This window comes from Homalodisca vitripennis, chromosome 5 (assembly GCF_021130785.1).
Source record: "Homalodisca vitripennis isolate AUS2020 chromosome 5, UT_GWSS_2.1, whole genome shotgun sequence".
In the NCBI taxonomy this organism is placed as follows: domain Eukaryota; kingdom Metazoa; phylum Arthropoda; class Insecta; order Hemiptera; family Cicadellidae; genus Homalodisca; species Homalodisca vitripennis.
Genome location: NC_060211.1, coordinates 34,506,367 through 34,525,958, shown reverse-complemented (window position 1 = coordinate 34,525,958; position 19,592 = coordinate 34,506,367). Strand labels below are relative to the sequence as shown.

At 32.6% G+C, this 19,592-nt stretch overlaps 1 protein-coding gene across 1 annotated transcript; it reads right to left on the bottom strand.

Moving 5' to 3' along the window:
• Nucleotides 1-686: 686 nt before the first annotated feature.
• On the bottom strand, nt 687-18,944 carry LOC124361979 (membrane-associated progesterone receptor component 1-like). Its single transcript, XM_046816090.1, has 3 exons — nt 18,565-18,944; nt 4,087-4,236; nt 687-2,747 (listed from the first exon to the last, which is right to left on the bottom strand). Exons 1-3 carry the CDS (start codon nt 18,875-18,877, stop codon nt 2,632-2,634), a joined length of 579 nt encoding a protein of 192 aa, XP_046672046.1. The 5' UTR covers nt 18,878-18,944; the 3' UTR covers nt 687-2,631.
• Nucleotides 18,945-19,592: the final 648 nt, after the last annotated feature.

The window sequence follows — 19,592 nt, the reverse complement described above, 5'->3', positions numbered from 1 at the left end:
ACTTTTCAGTTTAGTTACATTTTACAATAAAATTAAAATTTATTTGAAATAAACATTTTTGTAAATGGTTCTTTTTTATTTTGTCAATAAATACGCTAGTTGTAAGTACAACACCCTTTTATAATTTTATACTTATACAGTTTTATACTTTTTTTGTTTCTACCTTTTATAATTTAGTTATAATAAAAACTAGCTTTGAACTTAAAGAAAAAATTTGCTTTGCTTGTCTTGGCGTTATAGGAAAGTTAATGGATTTATAAGTGGTGTGCGAAGGGTTTAAAAACGATTGTATTGTGAAATTTTGCCTAAATAATATTAAAAATAAAATAAAGGTGTCACTTTTACAAGAAAATTGATAAAATTATAGTAGTTAAATGGGAGTAAACTGCTGGAGGTAAGGATATGGATTTTATTAGAGTATGAATATGAAACATGACTCAAGAGAATATTTGTTGATTCTAAAATATATGTAATATATAAAAAAAACCACCATGTCAAGTCAAATTTCATAAAAAAACTGTCATTGCTTTAATAACTCTTCAATCACATTACATATATTTATATACACCCTTTAAAAGTTTATATCCTTATCTTCTGTTGTTTTACCTTGAGTCTGCTAACTCTTTGCTTAGCAGTATATAGTGAGTGAACTGCAAAAAATGAGGAAAACAAATTCGATACAACAGTTATTTTTTGGATTATTGCATTTAATACATTCAATAACAACCACTTGAATGAAGCCTATTGGAATTATAATGGGTTCATAGTAGCCTAACAAAATCAGTCTTATACTTGTCAAAAATCTCATGTTTTTACACATTAAAATCATTATAAAAATGTTATGGAATTCTTCAGAAGTCAAAGACAGGAAAACTAATTCTATAGGTCATTTAGATCCATAATCAAAATGCCTATAATTTTAACGATAACACAATAAAAGTTATCAAGTAAAGGGCAAGAGTGCAAAATGCTAAGTGATAGAATCCACTTGATCACTTCAAGTACAATTACAATAATTATAATCAACAGCTTTTTCTCTCTTTGGCTGTGTCAGATTAGATTGAGGTCACATAATTTTTTTCACTAAAAATCAAACAATTTAATATATAGAATGTTTCGCTGTGAATGTACAATAAATCTTAAAAAAGCAACATTTTGCATTAATAATAGTCAAATCCACGATTTTAATATTGTTTAAAATAAGTTCAATCAATCATTCTTGTAAAATAAGTCTTTAAATGGGTACCTTAAAATAGAAAATAATTGTTTCGTAGTACACTAGGATAAAATGCTACAAACAAATTGTTTCCTCAAATGCTACCAAGACTGAATTCATCAAAGAGATAGAAGAATCAACCTGTTTATAAACAAAGCATTCTGTTTACACCAAAGAACAGTTATATACAGTTTAGCATTGGTAACAAAACCCCATGAAAGAGAGGTCCATCACAAAAACTGTTCACACATTGTGAAATGCCTGTTTCGTAAGACACATCCACTTATAAGCAATACAGCTGTTATAAAACTGGCCCGCTACAACTGGCTCAGCATGTTCCAAGATTAATTCATAAATTTCCATTACATATACGAAACTAACAACGATTAGGAGGATTCACAGAATTTATCACAATTAATAAACGTTTTACAACATAAATTTAGATTTTATAATATATCAGATTGTATTTCATTTCATACATTATATACATTCAACACTGAGAATAATAAAACACACAATTTATCAGCGTTCAGTGACACCCAATTTGATTTTATTGTGTGGTATGGGGCAGATTATAATACTGGTGCATAAAGATGTACACAGAATAAATAAATGGATTTGTATTCATTTTACTTCACATTCAATCGATAGGAGTAGTACTTACATACAAACTCCAATTTGGTACATGATAATAAATTAATTTAAAGAACATGAATTTGATTTATACACTTATACAATGCAAGGTATTTTATCACCTAAATAGATTCTGTTTTTGTTTTTATATTCATAATTTAAAAACATAAAATCAACTATCTTAATACATATTTTAACACGTTTCGCTCATTTTGTTCAACAAGATTAAGAACTGATCTGAAAGTACTGTAATATTAATAATATTTTACCAAGTAAATTACTTACAACACAGATATACAACAATAGAGTAAAATACATATTCAACAATCATATACTATAATTTTAACTTAAACTTTACATAAAACAACCAATGAATTGCGTAAATAGAAAAAATAAAAATTTTAGAACATAAAACAAGCTATCAATACAATAATATTTAGCTGTGGACAATTTTATTGATATTTTAACAATGTAATATGTAATTATGCGCTGAATAACCACATTACATCCAATTAACGTTAACACAATAATTTGCAACATTTCTATCAATAACAGTGCTTATGTTTGGTAACATGTTCCATTCCAAAAATGACCTTTAAGGAGGACATTTTGTTTCAGTCCTTTTATAAAACCTTAATTCAACAGAATTTGTATAAGAAAGAAATGGCGTTTTACAATAGTGTTCCGGCCACCACCGTGGTTTACATTCTACTTTGTAGTTAACCTGTATAAATTCTAGCAATCTATAAGTAGCTTATAAAAGATGGAACGCAAAAGAATGTTCACTCGTCTTTGGGCTTCTCACTGGCCTCCGTCGTGTTTGTCTCTTCCTCCTCATCGGAGTAATTGTTGGGTGCCTGGCCTGGCTGCAGTAGTCTGCCTACGTACTCGTACTTCTCTGTAAACAGTTCCACACATCAGTCTGCATTCTGGTTGCACTCACTTTACCCACTTGCTTAATAGGTTAATTAAATAAACAAAAACAAAAATTAATTCAAAAACCCAGAAAATGTATTAAATACTGTAGAAGGAACTATTATTAAAATGGCCTAATATTAATGCCTCTGTCTATCAGTGTGTGCTGCGGCAGCACCTTGACAACCAACGAAAAACATCGCTTGTCAAACAAAAAAGAAATTGTGTTCACATAATTCATTCACATTTTTGTTCATTAAATGTGTAACATGTTATAATCTCTTATTAGTGTACTGAGTTTCTTTCCAAATTTATTTATTCTCCTTACCCACAACACCAGTACAAAACTATTCACTAACACTTAGCCAAATTCCATAGAGTGACATCCAACATCATCAAACTCAGTATTCCTCATGTAGAAAGGGAGAATCATAATTCACAATTATTTCAAGTCTATATGTCAGTTTGTATACAAAATATTTCGTGGACTGACAAGACAGAAATGAAATTTTCCAGACCCTCGAGTGACCAATTAATATCAATTACCTCAATTAATTTCATTTAGTTCAGAGATACACCAATGAAAAAAAGGAACACTACAACTGCATGGAGATTACAGAAAATAATAATGACCGGATGGCAACCAAATCAACTCAACAAACGATCTCATTAACTGTTCAGTGTAAAATTATTACCTATCTTTTATGGCCAAGAACATGTTTTAGGAGCTCAAAAGCTATCCATTTCATTCCGTTTTATATGTTCTATTTAGATAAACATACAAATTGTCATAATGATTAACTTACCTGTAAACTGTATCTCCCTCTCTCTGACACTGTCCATCTCCAAAGGGCTGAGGTCATCATACGCGTCACTGCCATTGGTTACTTAGATAATACTGATTGTCATGTTGAATACACTTAGCTGTACTAACCTGTAAACTGCATCTCCCACTCTCTGACACTGTCCATCTCCAAAGGGCTGAGGTCATCATACGCGTCACTGCCATTGGTTACTTAGATAATACTGATTGTCATGTTGAATACACTTAGCTGTACTAACCTGTAAACTGCATCTCCCACTCTCTGACACTGTCCATCTCCAAAGGGCTGAGGTCATCATACGCGTCACTGCCATTGGTTACTTAGATAATATACTGATTGTCATGTTGAATACACTTAGCTGTACTAACCTGTAAACTGCATCTCCCACTCTCTGACACTGTCCATCTCCAAAGGGCTGAGGTCATCATACGCGTCACTGCCATTGGTTACTTAGATAATATACTGATTGTCATGTTGAATACACTTAGCTGTACTAACCTGTAAACTGCATCTCCCACTCTCTGACACTGTCCATCTCCATAGGGCTGAGGTCACTGAGGTCATCGTACGTGTCACTGCCTTTGGTTATCGAAAATGTTGCCAGGCCTCTTGATGCATCTCTTCCACCAAATGCTGCATATGGACCCTCTAAAGCAGAATACCGGTAAAAACTTTTGTAACATTCATATGCATATGTCTTGATAAAACTAATTAAATAGGTTGAATGTAAAAAACATAGAAGATAGCAGAAGAAGCATACTTTAATTCATCCCATAATGTACGAGGGCTGTTTTTTAAGTAAGGGCCGTTCTCCCGTACACGGTAGTAGTTTGCGTTCCTGCCGTAACGAGCGTGCGCCCCGCCTCCCGGCATTCTTAGCGAACAACTTCATGCCAGTTGCAGCTCTGTAGCTAACCTGAATGCATTACTGTGGATCTTTAAAATGTTTAAGATTATCGAATCACCCGCCGCATGTGAGATTCGGTCAGTGATACGATTTTTGACTGCAAGAAACATGTCGGCTGCTGACATTCACCGTCAGCTTTGTGAGGTGTATGGTGCCAAGGCAATGAGTGAAGGTAAAGTGCGGAAATGGGTCCGAGAATTTAAAGATGGCCGCGAAAATGTCCACGATGAAGATTGCTCAGGCCGGCCATCTGTGATCACGGGAGATTTTGTTACTGCAGTTGACGCAAAAATTCATGAGGACCGACGGTTCACAATAACCACTCTCTCTATGGAATTTCCTCAAGTGTCCAGGTCAGTACTGTACAAAATTGTGTCAGAAAACCTAAACTTTAAAAAATTGTGCTCAAGATGGGTACCCAAACTCCTCACTGAGGATCACAAAAAAAAGAGATTAAGCAGTTCTTTGACTTTCTTGACCCGCTACGACGAGGAAGGAGACGACATGTTGAGTCGAATTGTCACAGGAGATGAAACATGGGTATCCCATATCACTCCTGAATCAAAGCAACAGTCCATGGAATGGCGGCACACAACATCTCCAGTCAAAGTCAAAGCCAAGCAAACGCTGTCGCGGCGCAAAGTTATGGCAACTGTGTTCTGGGACAGGCGCGGTGTTTTGCTAGTGGACTTTATGCCGCGAGGAATGACGATTAACTCAGAACCTACTGCGCAACCCTGGCCAGTCTCCGACGCGCCATTCAGAACAAAAGACGCGGCATGCTGACAAAGGGAATTCTGCTCCTCCACGACAATGCAAGGCCTCACACCGCTGCTCGGACACAGGAAATGATCGACTCTTTTGGCTGGGAAGTTTTGAATCATCCGCCATACAGCCCCGACCTTGCTCCGAGCGATTTCCACCTTTTTCGTTACTTGAAAAATCATCTTGGCGGGAAGCGCTAACAATGACGACGAAGAAGTCAAGACGGCCGTGAACTCCTGGTTGTCAGAGCAGGCGGCAGATTTCTTTGAAGAGGGATTTCAAAACTTAGTTTTAAGATATGATAAGTGCCTTAACAAACAAGGCAACTATGTAGAAAAATAAAGAAAAGTATGCAGATTCTGAAAATAAATGTATTTTGAAAAAAATAATTGTTGTTTATTTACAAAAAAAAACGGCCCTTACTTAAAAAACAGCCCTTGTATTTTTGTGATACGTGTTTATTTATAATTTCTGTGTTGTGTTTACGTTCTTTACTGTTCAGGCTTGTCATCTTAACGTTCACCCTGATGACATTAGTAATGAGGATTGTAAATGCTTTGGGCAGAGGATGAGGGACTTGCTGCTGGGTAACCTGAGGAGGGTGACAGGCTTTTGAAGTATATTTGGTCAGCCGATGTGTTAGAACAGGTGATTGTGTCTGTTATTTAGTTTTACATCTTTTTAAGTTCTCTTGTACCTATTACAATATATAGAAATGATTTATTCTACAATTAATAGTTGATACACAATACATTTATGAACCAATAATAAATAGATCATGGAGATAATTTATAAATTACATTTTTGTGGGCAACATAAAGTATTGCAAATCATTCCACTCATACGAATACAAAAATACATGATTCACACAAACATAACAAATATATAATTTAGCCTGTGGTATTTATTATTCACAAAAATAAAAAAAGTACTTCTCAAACTTAAACCAAACAATTACAGCTTATTTACAAATTGTTGACTATTTTACAAGTTAAGCTTTAATTAATTATTCATAAAATAAAATACGAAACTGAGATAAATATGAAAAGAACTTATTTTTTAAAATAATAGTCTTAAGAATTTATAGCCTAAAAATGCATTTATTACATTTACAGAACACTAAAAAAAATTACAGATTATTTCAATTTATTAACACATTTACAAGTCATAATTCCAAACATTTAATATGAGTGAAGAGGGTAGCACTTCATGTGTACACTCCATTTCTGTATTTGCACATACTGTATACAAGTGGATTTCTTTGTATAAAAGAATTATCGTCGTATGAAGTATTCAATTCTAAACATGACGCATATTTAAATAACTTTTAATTTAACTTCTCATAATTTTTTTCAAATGTAAAACCAGACACTGGCATTGTATATTAATGTATATTACAGATTGGACATTGGTAGTGAAAGAGTTAACTTCTTATCCTTGTTTATTATATTTTTAGGTTATTACTACCACTATGATCATAGACTCGGTCACGAAACTAGTATGTCTATTTAGTGGATTAGCAACAACTACATACAGGATTTCAGACAGTTGCAATCATTTTATATGTTACAACCTGTACATAGACTCGGTCCCAAAACTAGTATGTCTATTTAGTGGATTAGCAACAACTACATACAGGATTTCAGACAGTTGCAATCATTTTATATGTTACAACCTGTACAAAGACTCGGTCCCAAAACTAGTATGTCTATTTAGTGGATTAGCAACAACTACATACAGGATTTCAGACAGTTGCAATCATTTTATATGTTACAACCTGTACAAAGACTCGGTCCCAAAACTAGTATGTCTATTTAGTGGATTAGCAACAACTACATACAGGATTTCAGACAGTTGCAATCATTTTATATGTTACAACCTGTACATAGACTCGGTCCCAAAACTAGTATGTCTATTTAGTGGATTAGCAACAACTACATACAGGATTTCAGACAGTTGCAATCATTTTATATGTTACAACCTGTACATAGACTCGGTCCCAAAACTAGTATGTCTATTTAGTGGATTAGCAACAACTACATACAGGATTTCAGACAGTTGCAATCATTTTATATGTTACAACCTGTACATAGACTCGGTCCCAAAACTAGTATGTCTATTTAGTGGATTAGCAACAACTACATACAGGATTTCAGACAGTTGCAATCATTTTATATGTTACAACCTGTACATAGACTCGGTCCCGAAACTAGTATGTCTATTTAGTGGATTAGCAACAACTACATACAGGATTTCAGACAGTTGCAATCATTTTATATGTTACAACCTGTACATAGACTCGGTCCCAAAACTAGTATGTCTATTTAGTGGATTAGCAACAACTACATACAGGATTTCAGACAGTTGCAATCATTTTATATGTTACAACCTGTACATAGACTCGGTCCCAAAACTAGTATGTCTATTTAGTGGATTAGCAACAACTACATACAGGATTTCAGACAGTTGCAATCATTTTATATGTTACAACCTGTACAAAACTATGTTTTGAGGATTGAAATCGTAGTGTTTCTCTTTAGCTTGTGCAGGTGTGACGTGTTGTTTGTGCTCTTGATTTCTGTACAATGACAACGGCTGGGTTAATTTTCTTCTGTCTGGATTTCAAAGCTAATGTTGGCAATGATTCCAATTTTTTTTTTTTTTTTTGAATTCCAGTGCCACAGTATGTTTTAGGTTTTAAGTACATGTTCATGTATTAAGTTTTTAAACCTGGGGAAGAGGGTACATTTAAATCCTCGAAATGTCCAAAATCACATTATCCTTACAAACCATCCATCGTCAACATCAATAACAAAATTTAAACAAATAACTCTCTCTATATAAATTAACACTTTCTAGAGACTTGGGTTTATGCAAATTTCAATATCTGAGATTTAGATGTTGCTACGTAAGGGTAACCAAATGATCCAGTTAGCTCAAATATATTCCCTAAGGGTGTTCACAAATAGAACAATCTTAATTAAGTTGAACAGAGTTGACATTTGGCTAGGTCTCTCAACCAGTTCTCATTAGTGGATTAACTGTTGTATTCCCTAACAGCATTAACACTTGAGCGAATCTCAGAAGTTAATTTTTAAGTTAATGCAAATCAACATTCAAACAAAGGACAATTGTTTAAAATTTGTTGCAGACGATGCATTATTTGAAAGGGTAATAGTATTTTGGACATTAGCCATCATTGTATGTCACAAAAAAGTATAACTTCTCTAAGTTTTGAAGACTGAAATCTGCCCTCTTCTTCATGTACAAAAAGACCCTAAGACATTAAAAAACTAAAAAATCCGGCAATGAACTGCCACTCAAAGTTAAAATAATAAAGTGAATTACCCTAATTAGAGACAACACCTGTGCGTCAGGCAACACCGCACTAACTATACAGTACACAATATGATAGCCTGACTTCAAAGATCTGGAAACAGTGTTGCTGAAATATTGTAGACTTTTTCCAGGACAGAGTAGCGGTGCTTAAGACAAAAATCACAGGACATTCATGTTTAGACAAAAGTATTTTGTGGCATGAATTAATTTGTAATGCTGAATGGAATTTCTATTTAAATTGTCATTTTTGGTTATGATTGTTGCTGTTTGTGTATATATATATATATATATATATATATATATATATATATACAGGGTGTATATTATGTCTGGAAACACCCAAATATATCCTTTAATAATTTAAATATAAATTTGAAACCTCTTACAATCGTGATAGAGATTGGGCATCTACTTTTTGGAACAATGTTTTTGTTATGTCACACCAACGGGGGACGTTCCTGCCGAGGGTATCGTGAATATTCTTAATGGAAGCCTATACCTTGTGATACATAATTTTAAAGGTAATAGCTTACTTGAATTGAATGCCACAAACCGCATCTCAAAGGAATTATTCTATCAGAAAATAGAGCATTTTTAGTATTGAAAATTTACTGATTAAACAATGTAATTTTAACATGGTTCTTGCCACAAAATGTGTTACACTAATTTTTTTAGCATTTTTTAAATGTTCAATTAAAATAAAATAAACAATTTATTTTTAAGCTGGTTTCATTAGTACAAATTATACCAGTTTTTATTACAATGAATAAAATTATGAGTCACTTTCTCTGATTACTTATGAATCTTTGTACTTGGTGTTTTCCAGTCAGCAGGAAGGTTTAAAGAGACAAAGGTCACTAGCCTATGAGAAACATTATTGTGTTATTAATCATCTGGTCTACAGGTTTTCAGTTTGTTGAGCATGGAGCTTTCACTAGACAGGTCTAAGCTTGGGAATTACAAATGGACAAAGGTCATATCATTCCTGTCGAGTTAATCAGTGTCTCTGAAGCATTGCTGTCAACAAGTTATCTAATTACAGTAGTTCAGTTTTTATTTGGCATTTTAATGGAATTGTCTGAAAGAGAACGAATTACTCTGTTGATGATGCGAGGATATGGCGATCGTCAAAGATCTTATTGGAAGTTTGTAATTTGTTTAATGACACTTTCCCAGAAAGGAATCCCATAAGTGTTTCAACAATATCAAAAACTATTGAGCGTTTTGAAATGACAGGGAGTGTACGTAATCGGCCAAAGTCGGGTAGGATACAATCTGCAACAGATGAAGAACATGCACTAGATGTTTCGCAAACATTTATTGAAGACCCACATACATCGCTCAGAAAAGCTGCACAGCAACATGATATGCACCCTATGTCTGTGAGTAAGATTTTGAAAATTAATAAATACAAACCATTTAAAGTTCATTTAGTCCAACAGTTAAGTGAGGATGATTACGACAGAAGAGTTGAGTTTTGTGAACTTGTGATGCGCAAATGTGATGACAATAGAGATTTTCTGACCAACATACTATTTTCTGATGAGGCAACTTTTTTCCTAAATGGCAATGTTAACAGGCACAATTGCCGTTACTTACTGGGCTAGTGAAAACCCACATTGGATTACTGAGTCCCATTCACAGCAACCACAAAAAACTGAACGTATGGTGTGGAATTTTAGGTAACAAAATTGTTGGACCCTTTTTCATCAATGGAAATTTAAATGCCGAACTTTACTACAATATGCTCCAAAATGAAATAATCCCAGCTATTCAAATTGCATCAGGAGAATACTTTGATAATGTTATGGTTTCAGCAGGATGGTGCTCCACCCCCATTATGGGAGACAGGTAAGAGAGTATTTGGATTTAAGGGTTTCCTCATAAATGGATTGGCCGAAGAGGGAGAAATCGAATGGCCTCCAAGATCTCCGGATTTGTCACCAATCGATTATTTCCTATGGGGTCATTTAAAATCCAATGTTTATAGAAGAAAGCCTCATAATTTGGAAGACCTAAGAAACAGGATTATAGAGGAGATTGCTTTGATAACTGAAGAAATGTTAGGCAACTCTGTCGAATCATTTTACACAAGATTGGCTCATTGTCAAACCGTAGAAGGAACACAGTTCGAACAATTGCTTTGACACCAAATGCAGGTAAAACGTTTGTTGTAAGACTTTTCTAACAGCATACATTATTTTTTATTTGTAATAAGAAATCAATAACATAAGTATTTCCATAATTGTACTGTAATAAAAACTGGCAAATTTGTGCTAATAGAACCAGCTTAAAATGAAATTTTTGTTTTATTTAATTGAACATTTAAAAAAAATGCTAAAAAATAGTGTAACACATTTTGTGGCAAGAACCATGTTAAAATTACATTGTTGAACATCAGTAAATTTTCAATACTAAAAATGCTCTATTTTCTGATAGAATAATTCCCTTGAGATGCGGTTTGTGGCATTTCAATTCAGTAAGCTTATTACCTTTAAAAAAATTATGTATCACAAGGTATAGGCTTCCATTAAAGAATATTCACGATACCCTCGGCAGGACGTCCCCCCGTTGGTGTGACATAACAAAACATTGTTCCAAAAGTAGATGCCCAATCTCTATCACGATTGTAAGAGGTTTTCAAATTTATATTTAAATTATTAAAGGATATATTTGGGTGTTTCCAGACATAATATACACCCTGTATACACACAAGTTCAGAGTAGAACCGCTGTTTCATTACTGATACACGATCACTGAACTCACTGGAGTAAATTACTTGTAACGTCATTTTGTTTATAAAAACAATACTGAGAGCCAAGCATTGTGACGTGGGGCTCGATGGAAGGGTGTGTGTGTATGTATACTATGTATACATATACAGTATATTTCTAGTTATTATATATATATATATATAGTTATTTAGTATATATATAAATATGTTACCGGCAATGTATCAAATTAGGCATTCTATACATTGCCTAAAAATGACCGGCAAAGTATGAAATGAATATTATGTACTCTGCCTAGACATAGCTTTCAGGTCACACCGTAAACGTTACCCCACACCCTTCCATCGTGCCCCACGTCACACTGCTTGGCTCTCAGTATTGTTTTAAAAAAAATGACGTTACAAGTAATTACTCCAGTGAGTTCAGTGATCGTGTATCAGTAATGAAACAGCGGTTCTACTCTGAACTTGTTAAAAATCAGAGTGATAGATCCAGGCCTGGTAACATTGCCGGTAACATATATAGACATATAATCTATCCTGTTATTTTGTTATCATACTCTGCCCTATCTATCATTATTTATTTGTATTTATTGATTTTATTGTTTGTTATATTTATTAATACCAATTATTCACTGGTTAAATTTTCATCCGCATAGTTAATGAATGGTTAGGGTTTATTGCATGTTTCACCCTACTATAATCTTTTTTTATATTATTTATCTACTTCTCTAATTGCTTTGTTCAAACTGTCAAAACGGAGATTTCTGTTGGTATGTAAAATAGAATAAACAACTTCAGATATTTTGCTTATCCAAATACCAGTAAGTCTCCTTTTTATTTAATCAACGTATTGACCCTTGCTTTTGTTAACAATAAGAGTACTGGATTTTTTTTATATCTTCTTTTCTTTCATCTCAAGCATAAGCAATTCAATTTGCTACTAGATGTTTTAATAAAGCACTAACGTTAAATCTTTCAAAGTTTTTATTGCAATATACGTTTTCTTCTATGGTGAACTATAAAATTAATTCTTTTGAATCCTTCACATTATCACAAGAGTGTTTCTTGGCCCCTCTAATACATCTCTTGGTATATACCTTTTGGAGATATATATATATATATATATACACACACACACACGCACACGTGCTCGCACGCACACACACACACACATGCTTACTCTATAGATGTTGTTAATTTTTGTCTCAATGGGCTATATCACAGCCTCTTAACAATTTTCATTATGCTACTATGTAACAAAACCAATTGGTGTTACTTGGTATACTGACATTATATATTCAATGGATTCATCTGACTACAGTGATAATAATTTGATACTTTGAGAATGGTACAAATGAATGAAAACTTTTTGTGTCTACAATCAAATTGCATTTGATTCACTAAGGCGAGGAAGCAAGTGTTTTTTTAAACCTCTTTGTTATTTTCCGTACCTACAGAACTCAAAACTCAGTATCGCTAATATTCTTTTACTATTTCCAGCAAACACGTAACTATCTACAGTTACCCACCTTCATCTATTATTTCATAGATATATTTCATCATTCAGGACAAAACTTTGCAATTGTATTTCACTTATCATTAATTTGATGTCCTGATATAATGTGCAAAAAGACACACTTTTTGTTTTACACTTTTTCCCAGAAGGGTGTGGTCCTTGGACCTAAACTTACAAACCTTTGAAAAACTAATTTGATTTATTGGGAATCTTTCTTTAAATAAGCTATATATATCTTTCACCAATTCAGCAAAATTCTCTGTCAAAGTTCTTCCAGAAAAGGCTGTAACTTTCTACTTTTCAGGTTACAGCTTGTCTCTGTAATTGTAGACATCCTTTTCATGAAATATAAAAGATAATTTTAAAAAGATATGGCCTGGTCAAAATAAAAAGTATTAATAAAACTTACTAAGAATTTAACTAAAAATTTTTCCATGTGTAACTTTAGAAGTGTTAACCAAATTAGAAGTATAACATTGACTGGTAAAGGGAGAAGTTTTTATACTTTCCCTCCCTTCCCCATTACGTATGGATCCAGCAGATGTTCTCTCAAGTGGTCCATGAAAGGTGTACTTCTTTGAATCCACATGTTTCTATTATACACGGATAGAATGAATAATCTCTGTATGAGCAAGTTCTGCAACTACTTTTTTATCTATCTGAAAACGTTTCCATCCACAACACCCTTATACAGTTACACACAGATTAAATTTTTTATTATGACTATTCTTAACTATTACAATTATTTACTATTTTTTTCAATTTCTATACGAGTGATAGGGTTACACTTAAGAGAACATCCCTAAAAGCATAAACTAACAGCTTCTAGTATAAAAGTTGTGTTTTTAACATCATATATTTACACATAATGAAAACCACAAGATTTTATTAGGACTACAGTAATTAGGATCCGAGATTGTATAACTTAATGTGAACAATTTGTGAATATTATTTTAAACAGGGAGACTTTAATAAGCAGCCTAAACTTTTTACTCAATTGTTCTTTAAAGAACGATTCTATATATTACTCAACTTCGATATTATATAATAATCACATGGAACAAGAATTATAATAAATTAACAAGAATAATCCATTACAATTTTTAATAACATAAATGTAACAATAACATTACTAAATAACAAAACTAACTATGGCCTAGACCCACACATAACAAAAACTTTACAATTTTTATAGCTTACACGGATAGCAATAAGCTTTTCTGAAATGGAGGAAAAGATTCTTACCATGGATTACCAGAAGCCAAACCGACATGTAAGCCACTTAAACAAATCTAGTAACTTTTAAGAAATATCTCACATAATTTCCTTATATATGCATTGAAATGGATAGGATCTAGTGATATAAGAAACTTCTTAGAGACTGAACCAGTACACCATGACAGTGGTGGTGAATCTAATTAGGACTAGAATCTCAGTGCCCCAACCAAAACTAGGTTTATAATTTTACACTTTTCTAAATTAACAATTAGGGATATGTGTTCACAATACAGAATGTGTTCAATGGATAAATAACATTTTATTGTTTCAAATGAGAAGGAAATATGAACATTGCTTCTAAATTTGAAGATAAAAAATTTGAAAGTAAGAAAATTTATGCTTTCCGGATTTATAAATATGATGAGTTATGCTACATAATTCTGTATTTGTTCTTGTTATTGATAAATTATATGTTATTGCTAACTCTTGATGTGATATAATACAGTTTCATGTTAGGAATAACTGTTATTGTTGTAATATAGTATGTTACCAGGATAATGTGAACATTCATAAAAAAATGTTCTGTTGCAATATAAGTTCTATCAATATAAAAATACAAAATTGTTAAATCAATCCATCAAACTATATTTTCTTAAACAAGAGGAATGTACGAATAATTTTTATATTTTCGAATTTTGATTTAGTAAAAATATACCACGGATAGAGTACAATAAGTGGACCAGTTTTTATATCGATATTGACAAACGATATTGCTTAACCCTTTTACTGCCGACGTGCGCAATTGCGCACGTTGCGATTTGTTCGAAAACTGCCGACGTGCTTATTTGCGCACTCTGCCGTTTGTGCGGAAATCGCCGACGTGCGCTATAAAAGCCGTCTCGTATTTGTTTTTTACTGGTTTTCAATGTTGTCCAAATGCATCGAAATTCAGCTGTGTTATTCATTACTATATGGACAACACACAGAAAACAGGTTTTATAATCTATGGAAGCCATTTTTGTTACTGAACGTCTTTGGTTATAACTCGAGTTTTGGTTTGGTAAGGTTATGGTCGATCTCGTTAGTCATGAGTTCCACTTGTGTTGTTTCGTGTTTTTACACTTTATTTTGACATTTATATTTGTAAATCTACATATTTTTACGATTAATAAAATGAGTAAGATAAGATCACCTGTCACCTGCAAAAACTGCAAAAAAGGTGTTCATCCCACATGTTTTGGGGAACACAAGTGCTAATCAGCAGGCCTATGAACCTATAAATGTATATATATTTTTGTAAATATTGATCAAAGTGCCTTTTAACTTTAATTTTCTATTATATATTATATTTGCATATCAATGGACAGTGATTTATGTAATAAAGTGATTTATGTATTATAAAGTGATATAGTGTTATCAATAAGTGTTATCTTGAAATTCGAGGATATTGCACCAATTTCAAAAATTCATCACAGCTTCAGTATTTTTCAAGGTGTGTTCCTAAAACTTTTTGGGAATGTTTATATAATTACTATACAATAAAAAATTATAATTATGGTGGTGGTTTAATATTTAAATATAGTTGTTAAAGTGCAAACTCAAAAAATAATTTTTATTATTTATTTAAAATTTTTGTTTCATGACATAATATATATATTTTTTAATGACAGAAAATGTTTAAATTATTTTTTGTAGCAAATTTCAACTTATAAGGAAAAAAAACAAGATAAAGTTTATCAATTTATGATAAAAAATAATGAATCCATGATTTTTTTAAAAAATCATTACATTTTAGTCAATTTCAGCCTGGCATTTTTAGCAAGTCAGTAAAATTAAAGTCTGGCATTTTTCAACAAACTAAAAAAAAAGTGTCCGGCAGTAAAAGGGTTAATCATAACTATTGATATAACCAACAAACGAATTTTAAAAAGTGCCATGTTAGACGACCTGCTTGCAGATCATCTCTGTGTGTTATTGTACAGAAAAGAGAAGTATGGTTTTCTAGAGAGGATGCTTTCAATAACTTTTTGAAAGGGTTAATCATTCCTACCCAGGAGAAAACACAAATAGTTAGCATATTTCTGTTAGCGTATTTTTTGTTATAAATGTTTGTTTTATTGTTATCATTTTGTTATTATTTACGGCTTTTTCCTATTTCCAGTTGCTTGTTTGATCATTATAGCTCCTTTAATATTTATGAAATTGTCACTACGTGTATTATATTAGTAATTATTCTAATTTCGGTACTTTGGGATTATACCGACCACACCAGTATGAAGAACACAAAAATAGAAATTTATAGAAACAAACATGATAGAACGAAAAAACAACTCTTCAATTACAAAATTACAAACTTACAAGCATTTCCAGGTATTGTGATCGGTATTGTTGTCGCTGTTATCTTATCTTTCTCGAGAATCCTGATTACGGCAGGCCGCGCGCGGCATCACGTGATTTGCACGGTACATCATTGCCTTTCCATTACAATTCAATTTATATTTCTGATTAGCCCCTCTAGAATTTGATATTTTACTGATAGGTACTATCTCGAGGGATGTTTTTCTTTCGTCGACATCAGTGCGGGGCAGCACCGAAGGTGCTGCCGAAGCCCGCGCTGATGGCCGGAGGCACTCGCATTTTGGGTGGCGGAATGTGATCAAGAATAAAAACAAGTTTTGAGTGTTTTTTAATAAAAAGTTTAGTTTGGTAAATGTTTGTTTTTGTTGAATTTTTGTGTTTGGAGAAATGTAGAGGTAAAACACGGAAGTACAACAAAGCGATGCACCAGCTGAATGGGCGGCGAGACTCTGCAATCACGTTATCTACTAGACGCTCGACTTTGACCTCTGTCTGAGGATGGGGAGGTGTTTGCGATAAGACAATTCCTGTTTTATATTGACGAAATATTGTTCTACGCTAATCTAGTAATCAGTAGAAACGAAATGTGAAATAACGATTCATGTCTGGGTGTGGTCGGTATAATCCCAAAGTACCCTAATTTCAAATATAATTGTTATAATAACTATAGATATGTTGATATGATTGATAGACTCATATTCATTATACGAATATTAAGTAATGATGATTATACTAATAGATATAAAAAACGGATCTGCTTATTATACTCTATCCTATTCCATTTCTCTACTTATGGTCCCACCCGCATAAAACAAGAAATATATAAAAAACTTTGAAATTTTCAAAAAAGTTAAAAACAAAATGAATTTTACTGATGAAAGTAAGCATAGTAAAAAAGGGTAGACTTTAATCAGTGACCTACACTCGTTATTCAGTTGTTTTTATCTAATGGTTCGATGTTTTCATCCAAAGGATTAGTTCAATATTACAATTTATTTAACTTAGCATATGATTTCAACTTATTAATTAGGCCTAGTAATTTTAATGTAAAAAATAAACAGCAAGAAGTAACGAATATTTTAAAACTCTGAAAATGGCGATGAATATAAGGAAAAAATGTCAGATATTTCTCATAAGTGACGAGATTTGTTTAAGTGGTTTCAACATGTGGGTTTGGCTTCTGGTTACCCATGTGGAGAATTCTTTCCTCTATTTCACATACTATTCACTACTCATTAATATCAAGCTAGGCAAGTTATTCTTCTTCTTCTTCAATTTGACAATGATATGTTACATAAAAGGGAAAGGGTTTTTATCGAATTGTTAGATAAAAACAACCAAAAAACAAATGTAGATTTTCATTAATGAAAAAAATTATGTATCATAATGCATTCATAATCAAATAACTTTTAGTATTTCTTAATTTTTTAATAAAATATCCTTGCAAAGCATGGAGAAATGGTCTGCCAATAGAGGTAATTTAGTTGCCAGTTCTTGGATTAAGGTACCAAGCAAAAGTAGGAGAAAGCAGACCCAGAATTTTATCGATAGCCTAAAACCGAATGATATTGCATAATTTCACCCATTGACATAATAAACCAGTTCAAATTTATTTGAACAATTATTTAATTGTTTTCAAACATGTGACATTTAACATTTTATGTAGGCTATATTGATATCAAATGATAGTTCTGTTGATATATGAAGTACTGATGATTACACTTTGTAATTTACTAAGGGATATAAAAATCGGTTCTCTTGTCTTACTTGGGAGTTCTAATCTTGAATTAAAGGTTTTTACAATCTAGTTATTAATTTCACAAGTAGGTCTACCATACAATATTACAGTTGCTAGATTTTCTGACCAGGAAATATAGGCTATAAAAACAAAGATGAATTTGAGGTCTTGACTTAAATTTCAAAAAAGCTTGTAGAGTGATCATTATGAACTTGCAGCATGGCACCAAATATAGGGTTGACATACAACCCATTAAAATCGCTTTGTCATTGAACTTAAGTAACTGATAAATTGCAGTCCATGATTACAAGGCAACCTTTGAACTGCTTGTCACTTCCCATCCAAATGCAATATTTAAAAAAACCAAAGAAATTTTGTTCCAGTAAAAATGCAAAACTTACCTGGGCCATAAAATCGTTTTCCTTTAGTACAGTCAAATACTTTTCCATTTACCGCAACAAGCACTCTTCCATCCTCTCCAGTTCCATCATACGGCTTCAGTTCCTCAATAGTGAAGTCCCTTTTCTTCATTTTAGGAAGAGGTTTTTCAAAGTGAATTACATTTTCATTATCACCCTGTTGTGATTTAAATATTTTATAAACAAGAAACGATATCACTAGAACTAATGCGATATTTAAGGGGCTGGTTATTATTTCCTGAACAATATTTGATAACAAACCACTTTCCTCACTGGACATTTTTGGTTCCGCCATAATTGTCAACTAAAAAATGTTTAAGTCATGAACGCACACCACTCGAATCTCAACGCGATGTTACAAAACAAAACGCCCAATACGAACAATGACCAACAACACAAAGTAAAAATACCTGAAAAGGTACATTATGTGTAATCACCGTCACATATAAATTATTGAGCAATATGTTTAAATGTAATAATTATAGGTTCATGTGATATTCAAATTAGTATTTTTATAAAAATCCCTCAATGTACAACTAAACAATTCTGTTAAAAGCATAGTTCGGATGGAACTAGGTTTTTTGGCATTTAAAAGTTTAAAATACTGTTAAAAACGTCATTTACCTGCACTTGTAAGTTCATGTCAACTAACATGGTTTTAGCGATTTTTTTAATAATTTGAATTGTACATCATTATACTGCCGAATCAGATATGTAATGTGTACTGAAAACTTAACTCAGACGTAACAAGCCTACATCTTCCTGACTTCACTTTCGAATCTGCAGCTGGCTCAGACACCTGAAGGAGCTTTTATGCAGAACTGGTTGACAAGAGCACAGAAAACTACCTATCTAGATTTTTTTTCGGGGACTGTGTCAGGATAATGATTATTATCTTCAAAATATTTAGTACTATACTAACTATATATTGAAGTCAATTTCAATAAAATGTAATAACCTGTAACCACCAAAATCGATCTTGCAAAATTATTTATTAACAAGTATTAAAC

Excerpts from the sequence above, each read along its gene's own strand:
- LOC124361979 (XM_046816090.1), bottom strand. The coding sequence starts at position 18,877 with ATGGCGGAACCAAAAATGTCCAGTGAGGAAAGTGGTTTGTTATCAAAT. Across the intron at positions 4,237-18,564 it reads AAAACGATTTTATGGCCCAG|AGGGTCCATATGCAGCATTT; the intron begins GTAAGTTTTGCA and ends ATTCTGCTTTAG. Across the intron at positions 2,748-4,086 it reads GTGGGAGATGCAGTTTACAG|AGAAGTACGAGTACGTAGGC; the intron begins GTTAGTACAGCT and ends AACTGTTTACAG.